Genomic DNA, 11648 nt, shown 5'->3' with positions numbered 1-11648 from the left:
AGGTATTTCTCTAATAGTGATGATAGTGAAAAAGAATGCACATTGCGGTGACTTTATTTCAAAAATAAGACTCTACATTGTCGTTTTTCCATTGTTTTATTTATTGTATTTTTATGATAGAGTCATACTTTAATGCAATTATTTAGACCGAAGTAGACTCACTGACCAATGACCATTACGCTATCAAATATCAATTTTGAAATTTTAACCATTCAAAATCTTTGATAAAATCTAAAGTTTATTCTAAAATCGTGTAATGCTATAATATCTAACTACGAAGTTAGCAGTTAGACGTAGACCTTAATGTCATCAAGCAACCGAGTAAAAATTAAGGCAAATAACAGAACCGACTCGCTAATGTAGATAAAGTGTAAGATCGTGTCGTGCATACGAATCGTGAAGATATTTACTAGTCGATTAATTACTAATGATACAACATTAGGTAGGTAATTATTAAATATGAATGAATTTAAGTCCAATAATAGATCTTCAGTTAATATTTCATAGTATTCAACTGAATTATAAAATTGCTTGCATATTTATAATACAACATATAAATATTAAATACGCTCAATATAAGCTACAGCTGAATGATTCATAAAAATGCAATATACGAGGTATGTTATGTAAAACTCGTGCGTATCACTTCAAAAAATGTTATATGAAATTCGTCTTTTTAACATATTATGTAGCCTTTAAAATGAAATTTCAACAAATATTTTATAGATGTGTAAAATAGAATAAAACGCCTTGGATACCTATTTCCTTTCAAACAAATATTACCAACAATCGCTTCATCTTTAAATCTAAACAGTATCTTAGTATCGCCTTTTTCAAATTTCAAGACCAATATAAATAAAATTGTCTTGACTTGAAATTCATTGCTCACTTTAACATAGTAGACCGGGGTCGATAATTTTTGAAACAAAAAAAAATAGTAGTAGGATGAAACCTGATAAAATATTTTAAATATCCTATTTTGAAAAAGTAAAAAAAAAAACACGAGTATAAACCATATTCTTCAGTATACAGCAACAATATTATGTTACAAATCAACAAAACTTAAATAAGCTTTCATCACAAATGTGAAATAAAACATTTACCCAAAACGACATTAAAATAACGAAATATATTACAAATGGAATGACAATTGATAATACAGTGAACGTGAGGCAGCTTGTTGCATTAACGAGGCGGAGGGCGGACCGCCCGCCCAATCCGCCCAACGATATAAAAGCCGTCGAGATCGCTTCCACGGCACATCGCACCACAACACCGTCAACACAACTTCCCAACCAGCATCATCATACCAGGTCAGTATACATTTATATTCAGCTCTCCAGTATTCTTACCTAACTTCATTTTTTTACTTTTGTAAATTTTTACATTTAATTTTCAGAACTTTTAAAAAGTAAATTTTAATACAATTCAAATAATAAATTGTTCTATTTTATTTATTTGCGTACACCAATTTATATACTTGTGTGTATTGTTGGTCAGTAACTGATGAATCGTTTTTGATGACATTGTGACCTGTAGAGTCTGCGGTTTTAAATACAAATAACAAATTATTCTATTTTATTTATTTGCGTACACCAATTTATATACTTGCGTGTATTATTGGTCAGAAACTGATGAATCGTTTTTGATGACATTGTGACCTGTAGAGTCTGCGGTTTTCAATATAAATAATAAATTGTTCTATTATATTAATTTGCGACAACCACAATTTAATGGTATGAACCAAATTGTAAACGAACATAATGTAACAACTTAAATTTTATTGGCAATAAAAGGTAGCAACAAAACTGGCTACTCGCGAAAAATTTTAATATAAAATGCTAATGCCCACATACTCAAAAACATTGTTACATTTCATGTTAGAATACAAAAGAATGTTTCAAAACCAACCACTAAAGACGACACAGTTAAAAATACATACATATATAATCTAGAAACCGTTGAACAATAATAACAATTACGCAAATTATTGATCAGACTCTACTGGAATAGAAAACATATTCATATGATTTCTATAAATAATCTTCAATTGAACAAAAATTATAAGCAATCTTACATAATTTATTGCGCGTGTAACTTCTTGAAGGTAAATAAGTATCAGCGAAAGAGGGATAATAATCGAAACTTAGAATCGAAAGGTCAACCAATAAATTGTGACGAAATGGTATCTAATTTAAATACTATGAATGCAAACATAATTTTCTATCAATGCTGTTAAATTGTTATTTTAAAAATATTTAGCCATGAAAATGGAATAAGTGCGGAAAATTCAAGGAAGACCTTCTACAATAGAACTGACATCTACAAATCGTATTAATTACTTTGTTAATTTTTGTTTAAAGAAAGATAAAAGAAAGATAAAGATACGAAGAATTTTTAAAGATACGAACAAAATCTATAGCTTTTACTGATTTTATATGTAAACTGATCCCATTTTTATATTATTTCGGGACTTTAAATAAGGGTATTTTGACGAACTACTACAGTTCCAGGCCATCTGATGTAAGTGACATTTGTCACAAATATATTTTATTATTCAGTCAATAATGACAAGGTACTGTGCCAAGTAAGACGAATGAACAGCACACATGAGAAATAAAATTTTATGATCAAAATAAATGTTGTTTTGTACAGACGCGTCCATTTCACAGTTTTGTAATGTATTCTAAGCACGCTTGAAATATGGTTTGCCGTCCTCTTAAATTAAAAGAGTTCGTAAAAATCACTCAGAATTAGAATGACATTAATACAAATACAACTATAAAATTGCTTATTAGCTCTGTTGCAATGTAAAGACAAACAAAAATTTATAATATTAATAAGTAGACGCCTTTACTCACTCATCTAAAACATATTTTAATTTAACTGATTATATTTCTTAATCCTGTATTTAATGAATTTCCATTACTATTTTATTCAGAAATTTATTAATTTTTTAACTAAGTAGTAAAAAAAATACGAACAAGTTCAGAAATAATGTACTCGTATAACGATTTCGCGCGATAATTAATCTTTCATCAAATGCCGTGAAAGAAACGCGTTGATGTCTTTGTAATAATCTCTAAGTCATTACGTATAAAGAACTTCGTCTGAGAAAAACAAAAACTAAATGGTAATGGTTCATATTGTTGTAGATATGTGCTCAAATTTTAAATGAACACCCGCATACATTATAACGTGCTTAATGGATGTATGAGACAAAAATCCTCTCAAATCCTTTTCAGCTTTGTATCTTTGTATTTCATTAAATATTTATACAGGTATATTTCAAGAGTATTATTATCTCTAGCGTCGTGGCTACTCCCACCTAATAGATTGTATGTCATAAATTGAATAAGTAAGTATACACCGACCCAGATTAAATTCATATTGAACTCAAATATTGGTGGCTTTATGCGAATCTCTGATTCTTCGATATTATATACAAAATAATACGAAAGTTTATTTAGTATTTTGAGTTCTAGAAATTATGAAGACTAAAATAGTACTAAACGTTTTACATTTATATACCTAAAAATAACGTATTTTACCAGACCTACAAGTATGAATAAAATAATTATTCAAATTTACGAAAGTCAACCTGGTTCTTTAAAGCAGTAATTTTGAGAAGTAGGTATGTACCTACAAAAGTTTAATAATTTACACTATTACGTTTAGATATATACTTATAGTTATGCATTCAGAAAAAACTAACTATTCCAAATAAATATGAGTTCTCAGTGAGTCCTTTTATCTTTCAGTCGCTTATTGTTTAGCAAACATTCATCATACATTGTTTACGGTACCTACTTATATGTAGATACAATGTGCTTAGACAGTTCTTCATAAATAACCTGAAGGCATCAAACAAGATTCACAAGCAGGGTAGGACGAAGGTTCGCTTCTAAACTTTATTAGAAAATTAATGATAATACGAACATGCGATTAATTATTCAAATCCAACATAATTATGTAGATAAACTTTAACAAAAGTAGTTTACATTTCTAAGAAAACATTGTATTTCACAATCTATATTACAATACTTCAGATATATTATACCTTATAGAAAGAAACAATATATAGAGCTTCCATCAGTTCGTACATTTGAGGGATATCTGATTAGAAAGGTAACAAGTGAGTTATACATTCACAATACTATGTACCGGTTGAATATTTTCGTGTAAGCTTAAATAATATCCACCTCATCTATACAAATATTTATAATTCTTATAACCTACTTAAGATTGAATACGTTGAATCTTATTCAAAATGAGGTCAATTATTATTCCACAGAAAACAGCAGAAGGTTACAACGTATACTTAATGCTTCGTTTTCCTTCCTGTAACCAGGTTGTGCGCCCTTTCTCTATATAACTTCCTTTTCCAGCAATCCCTTCTAGGAAGCAATGCGGCAAATTTTAATAAATGTTTTGAATATGCTTGAATTATGTATGTAGAGCCAAAGTACCACGTTACTTTTTTAATATTTAATGTTATAAGCTTGAATCTAATTAAAAAATAATTGGTAATATGCATATGATATGAATTTTATTAATTGATATGATAATTATAAAATAACAATAATATTTTAGATTTAGTAAAGAACTCAATAAAAATATTTCTCAAGTTCTCTATAACGTTAAAATGTAGATTTCCAATAATTGTACGTATTGTATGTACATTTAAAAGCTAAGAGGAAACCTTTTCTTTGAAAAATACTTCAAACGGTAGATTTTATTACACGTAACGGTCTTAATTGAAGTTCACTTATTGCCCCTAGATACTGACAGTCTTACTTAACCCGTTCTAATGAAATGGCCCGTTCTTTTACTCACTGCGTTTTATTTCAAATTATATATTTTATAATGATTAAATGCGCTCTAGATATTAGTAGTTTATGACTTGTTTTATTTCTCCATTTTACAGCTATAATATACATCAGAAAATGTCCACAAATGCATTGATATTGCTTAAATTGTATGAAATTCACTTCTGGGATACGTAGTCCATACGATAGTGAATTATTGATAACATAAAAGCTATGCGATGCTTTGAGCTTTCACACCTGCTCTTTAGAACTTATTTTATATCACGTTTCTCGAGAAAATGTAAATAATAATTTAAAATTTTCGTGGAATTTGACTTCCAGTATTTCAATAGGTCTGTAAGTATGTTAGTATGCAATTCTCAAAATAAGTATTTTCAGTATACAAAATGATCCGCGCCAGTGGAGCAGTGGTCGTCGCCTTGGTCACACTAGTTATCTGCTGCAATGCTGACCCTCGACAGGTACAGTGAACATTACAATTACTGATACAAACATTAGATTTGAAAATATTTTGTCTTCTCGATTTATTGTTTTCTCTTTTTATGTACAAACAGCCAATTCTTTATATTGATGGTAGTCGTTCATCCTTATCTAAATTTATTTGTTCATAATGAAACTAATAAGAAAATGTTAATCAAATAAATAATTTTCACTCCCCAAGCAATTTCTTGCCTTAGAACATTTTAATAAAGAACTTCGCCTCAACCAGATTCATAATATTTTTTTTTGCTAATACCGCAAATAAACCCAAATTTAAAAATACATAAAAACAACCTGACCAATTATTTTCAACGTACTGTTTACGACATTCACTTTTTAGATATTTTTCAACTTTAATCCCGCGTTGGTTCGAAAAAATTTGCTCCATTTTAAATGTTTATACATTTTTTGGCAGGAACAGGAGTTATCCGATCATAATTCTGCCGAGCGGTATGAAAGTGGTAAGATATAGTATAAAATATTTAATTACACAACTCAATTACGGCACTTATAAACCCCTAGCACTGATGGTCCTTTGGTTTTTCTCTCACGGAAATCTAATGTATAATTCCCTTTCACTTGTCACGCCCCGTGCAATTTAATGGTTTTGGTATTGGTAAGGTTTTAAATATTATGCAACCCTATGCACAACATCACAAATCAAATGTTTTCCAATTCACGAGTTTGCACTTCTAAATTCTTTCACATTTTCACGTATTTGTGGTGATGGAAACGCACTTTACCTACAACGCACAGTCACGACACAAAAGCTTCACATGTGCACTCGTATTCTTCTGGTAAGTACACCTCGAATTATTTGGCTATTTGTCACGTGATAAATATATTGCAATATGAACACGATACATTTTGTTACAGATTTAAGACAAAGACAAGAACTAGAGAATTTCTTACGTTTCTTACTGCAATATGAAAATAAAAATGATGGAAGACACCATGACTATGTGATGTCTACTTTATTAGCTAAAGCTTTGACTGGAAATGGACGTACAACTGACGGTCTTGGTGGCAGTAGCCTTCTAGGGAGAAGCTTAACGTTTGGAAAGAATTTGGATAATTTAGGAGGTTCTACACTCCTAGGCCGCAGTATTGGTGGAAATAACCATTATGCGAGGTTTGTGGATGCTCTAGGTGGCGGCAATTTGGTTCGCAATTTAGATTCGATTGGTGGGGCAAATCTTGTGAGAAATTTAGATTCCATTGGAGGGGCAAATCTTGTGAGAAATTTAGATTCCATTGGAGGGGCAAATCTTGTGAGAAATTTAGATTCTATTGGTGGCGCTAATCTAGTCAAGAAAAATCTTGATCAAATCGGTGGACCCAATCTCGTTAAAAGAAATCTGGACTCATTAGGCGGAGGAAATTTTGTACGTAATCTAGATTCAATCGGAGGAGCTAATTTGGTTAGGGAAGTGGACCCTCTGGGAGGTGGTAACTTTGTGTAACTTGTAATAGTGAGTTGGCAATGCAATTCCAGCAACGTTTTCATCATATCATTGGAGCAAGTGATCAAATAAATTATTCCTACTAAAACATATTTTTCAATGTAAGTATATTCGATGTTTGTGATTATAATTTTAATAAAAATAAATGTGCAGATAAAAACTATTTTTTTTTTTCTATTAAACATCTCAATTCCCTTATAGTTTATACAATCCTAACTCCTTAGCCAATACATGTTTTAATTTACTATAAATCGTCGTGCGCGTTTATAAAACTTAATGCTATATCACGGACCCAATTTTGACCCAACTATTTTATAATACGGAAACGTGACTTTCTGCATACATCGGAGACAAGCATGTAAACTACTCGAATAGAAAAATAGATATATTATGCAAGTTCCAGAGCCAATATTTTTGTATACAACACACAAACTCAGGTAAGAACAATTTATAATTGTGATGAGATAGACATCATAATATATGTTGTCATAATGTGTTTAGGTAACAAACCCCGCAATTTGGAATCAATAGGAGGAAATAATTTGGTGAGACAAGTCCGTGAGGCCCATCGAATGGCACATTTGGGAAGACGTTATGATTATCTTAGGTACGTATAAATAATAATACTATTAATTTTAGTATACTAGGTATTTTATTTAACTTTGTAATACCATTATTGTATGTAAATATTTTAATGAAATATGTTTTATGTTATACAAATTCCGGTAATTCAAATTTTCATGTGGCTCAAGAACAACCTGACTTACAAATTGGTTTGACCTGACCGTTATTAATTCACGTAAATCCTTAGAGAAACTTATAGAGGATCTACTAGTTCACTTTACAGTAATCCGGTCTGCTATGTGATAACAAATTTATAGACAATTACAATTAAGTTATTTACAAGCAAGCTTTACCTAACTACATTAATCTGTCACACTTTTGTATTTCAATACTGACTTCATATTAATAGATTTCAATAAAAATATGATATAAAGTGCAAAAGTAAAATATAACGTATCAATATCCATTAATGTATGTACTGAATAGAAATATATCAATCATAAAATATTGCGTTACAATAAGGAAAATTGCGGAAAATATTTTTCATGTATCATTAGTGAAATAAAATACTTATATTATTTCTGATTCGACTGCTTTAATAATATATAGCGGTCCGCCCCGGCTTCGGCCGTGGTACATATGAAAAATAGATGTTGGCCGATTCTCAGACTTACCCGATATGCACAGAAAATTTCATGAGAATCGGTCCAGCCGTTTCGGAGGAGTATGCAGACTAACATTGTGACACGAGAATTTTATATATATAAGATTTATTTATTTATTTATTTATTTATTTATTTATCTTTATAGCTGCGACATAAATCAAATTTTATATGAAACTATGTTTTTTCCCGCGGCTTCGCCTGCGCAGTTATAGAAAAACCGCATAGTTCCCGTTCCCGTGGGATTTCCGGGATTGCGTCATTTTCCCGGGATAAAAAGTAGCCTATGTCCTTTCTCGGATATCAAAATATCTCCATACCAAATTTCATGAAAATTGGTTCAGTAGTTTAGGCGTGATTGAGTAACAGACAGACAGACAGAGTTACTTTCGCATTTATAATATTATATAGTATGGATAAAAACACTGTCAGCTTTATTTAAATATACAGTCAAACTAATATAAGCATTTCATTATAGTCCATATGGCAACCGGGCACTGCTGAGTCCTTTTGAATACGGGTATTACGGAGAAGGATTCCCCAAACGCAACTTTGATGAAATCGACCGGTAAGACGTCATTTGAATTTTAATATATTGTATACTTATATTGTACCAAAGTATGTGCTGCATTCAGCAAATGGGAAATCCCATAGGTAATGCCGAATGCGTTTTCTTCATTGGAACTTTGAACAGCTGCAATGAAATATTAATATTTTTACCACAGTTTTAAAAAAATGTATTTTAATTGTTATACAATCAATAACTACATCTCTAGCACAATTTTCATTTATCCCCAATCTTTCATCTTTCATCAACAAGTCTATGTTGAAACTAAATGGTATTACATAATTTCAGGGTAAATAGACGTGACTATGAATTTAAGATGTTGATTTCAAGCAATTTACAAGCTATACGATCAACAAACTAAATCTGTACGCACAGCCAGTCGCACTTGAAACTTGACTTTACAGTTTTACTTTGTTCAGAAGTAATTATCTTAAACTACGGTCTCTGAGGTAACATTTTAGACCTTGACATGGACACATTGTGACTTTGTTGGGCTTTATCTGCTGTAACTTTCTTCAAAATTATGTTACACACACGTTCTAATATTTGGACCACCAGTATTTATAGTGGTAGAGATCGCAATAAATATAGGTTATCTGCATATTCCGGTGATGGAGCTTTTTTACTTACAGGAAAACATGAAACATGATAACGGGATAAAGTTCATTCATTTTTGTTTCCTTTTTTTTGTGTACTTAAAAATACATATTTAACCTTTCTTCCCAATTTAGACAAACATTTTTTTTTATATCCTGTCATGTTAACAAAAATATTACAGATACATACATACGTTCACTATTCATTAATATACATTTGCCAAGGGTCTAATTCAACTTCGTTTAGTTTAGAAAAGCTAATATTTTGTTGTTTACATGTATATAGTTAGTCGAGTTTTCACACTGACCCGTTAATAAATTTCTATTTGAATTGTTTAACTAAACGTTCACTGAAAATAAATTTACCATTTATTTTAAATACGTTTCGATTCTTCTAAAATCTAAACGATGATGTGAACGAATTTAAAAAAAATTGTAAACTGAGTACACACGATTATTTTCAAACAACATAACAAAATGATGTAGGAGATATTATAACAAGTACGTATACATATACTAAAGCTCTTGCACTATAATTCATATCGGCACTACATTCAGGAAATTAAAACTACCAAGCACCTAAACTAAACCAGTGAGTAAAATTAAACATGTAAGTAACCTTTACATAATCCCGGAATTATGTACACAGGTCAAACCTCAACACGTTTGTGAAAAAACGCAACTTCGACGAAATTGACCAATCGTCCATGCCCTTCCCGTTCAAACGATTCTATCACATCATCGGGCCCAACTATCTTGACAACCCTGTGTAAGTAAACTATATATAAAAAATTGTTAGTACCTAGGTATACCTATATATACCTATGATGTATTTGATCTTTAGGTGTGTTTCTACCAGGATTCTCAACATTCCTAAATACTTACATATCTATCCATAACACATATTTGAACAGGTAATTGAAAGTGTTTAATTTACTTTGTAAAGTTTATTATAAAGTGGCTTTTAAGACAAGAAAATGGTTAACATTTAATTAGATATTGTAAACATAAAGTAAAGATTTACTCCCCTGAGTCGTGAAAGATAAAGAGTATGACAAAAGTAATTCAACTAGAATGCACGACTTGACACGAAAGTTTTGATCGTAACCCTGAAACTTTTACGAAGGATGTTTGTGTTTTAATTATGAAGTTTATAACACAGTTGTCATATTTATTAGGTATAAAACTTCACACCCACTTGTGAGGATTATCCGAGCGTGCGTTTCCAAATTAAAATGGAATGAATCATTTGTATACGTAATAGGAAAGCTTTCTAGTTTCAATTAAACCTTAAACATATAAGGGAAAGAACCATATATACAAAAATCGGCAACGAGTAATCTGGATTATCCGTACTTTGAGTTGAATCTCTACATATTACTAGAGCTAGATTAAAATTTCATTCCTTGTATTTTTAGAACCTATTTGGAAAGCTTTTAATCTGTATTTTAATTGTTCCATAAATTACAGATCCAACTTGGATAAGAAGCGCTACAGGCCCGACTACCCCATGGACGAAATCGATCTCTCCCCATTCCCCATCGGCTCCAAGAGATCCAGCGAATCGCATTCTCTACGATAAATAAATATATTCCAGTTTCAACGTCCATCGGCTTAAATCCCCTTAAAAATACTTCTTGATGCTTTGGATTCTCGTTACAAATTTAACAAGATCAAATGTTGTCCCGCTACGAACTTGGTTGACGTGACTATACTTCCTTATTATATCAAATTTCGGTAGAATTTCCAGATTATCTTAACGAAATATATTTCCCCGAAGCCATGATGACATAATTATCATAGTATATTTTCGTAAAAAAATTCCGATATAGAACAAAAATATTAGTAAGAGATGTTATATATAGAGTCATATAGAACGTTTACTTTTTCTACAGGTTCAATTGTAATTCGAACACTAATTTTATGTAATCTATTTTAACATATAAATGTTTAACAATTACTTAGTTTTAAAATGAAATGTTTTAGAATATTAGTATAAAGTAATGTATATTTATTTATTTTATAAGGAGAGAGTGTTTGTAAAATGACCTTAGATTTTTTAATATCGACTTCTAAGAGATGATATTATACTATGTCTTTAAATCGAAAGACGTGGAAATGATGATTATTTCAATGTATTATTTTTCATATAAATATATTCCTTAAAATTAAAAGGTTTTTCAATTATTTATTTCCCAAGATTTATATATAGATAGAAACACGGGGAAAATATTCATTTGTAAACGTAACAAATCATATTGCAAATAATAAATAATAGCCCTTGAAAATTTACTTTTGACTAAGTAATGAATATTATGTTCTAATGAACATAATATTCACAATATGATAATCATGAAAATATTAAAGCATTTTAAGATCACAAATCACATTGAAGAATCACAATAAAAAAATGTTAATGGTAATTGGTACTGTTATTTGACTCATTAGATTGTTTTCCTTTTATAAAATTCCTGACATAGAAATAA

The 11648-nt window shown here is 30.3% G+C and overlaps 1 protein-coding gene across 3 annotated transcripts; it reads left to right on the top strand.

The window, feature by feature from the left end:
* Positions 1-1158: 1158 nt before the first annotated feature.
* On the top strand, positions 1159-11269 carry LOC123696054 (orcokinin peptides-like). 3 transcript variants are annotated; one of them, XM_045642060.1, is made up of 7 exons: positions 1159-1313; positions 5208-5290; positions 5725-5770; positions 7274-7379; positions 8477-8566; positions 9812-9931; positions 10633-11269. In XM_045642060.1, exons 2-7 carry the CDS (start codon positions 5216-5218, stop codon positions 10742-10744), a joined length of 549 nt encoding a protein of 182 aa, XP_045498016.1. In that variant the 5' UTR covers positions 1159-1313; positions 5208-5215; the 3' UTR covers positions 10745-11269. The 3 variants fall into 3 exon arrangements, with proteins under 3 accessions (XP_045498016.1, XP_045498015.1, XP_045498014.1); XM_045642059.1 differs by lacking the exons at positions 7274-7379; positions 8477-8566; positions 9812-9931; positions 10633-11269 and adding exons at positions 6186-6503; positions 6540-6926 and having other exon boundaries at positions 1213-1313; XM_045642058.1 differs by lacking the exons at positions 7274-7379; positions 8477-8566; positions 9812-9931; positions 10633-11269 and adding an exon at positions 6186-6926 and having other exon boundaries at positions 1214-1313.
* Positions 11270-11648: the final 379 nt, after the last annotated feature.

The sequence above is a fragment of the Colias croceus genome, chromosome 12 (assembly GCF_905220415.1).
Source record: "Colias croceus chromosome 12, ilColCroc2.1".
Classification (NCBI taxonomy): domain Eukaryota; kingdom Metazoa; phylum Arthropoda; class Insecta; order Lepidoptera; family Pieridae; genus Colias; species Colias croceus.
This window is presented reverse-complemented; position numbering and strand designations above follow the sequence as displayed.

Excerpts from the sequence above, each read along its gene's own strand:
- LOC123696054 (XM_045642058.1), top strand. The coding sequence starts at position 5,216 with ATGATCCGCGCCAGTGGAGCAGTGGTCGTCGCCTTGGTCACACTAGTT. Across the intron at positions 5,291-5,724 it reads GCAATGCTGACCCTCGACAG|GAACAGGAGTTATCCGATCA; the intron begins GTACAGTGAACA and ends ATTTTTTGGCAG. Across the intron at positions 5,771-6,185 it reads TGCCGAGCGGTATGAAAGTG|ATTTAAGACAAAGACAAGAA; the intron begins GTAAGATATAGT and ends ATTTTGTTACAG.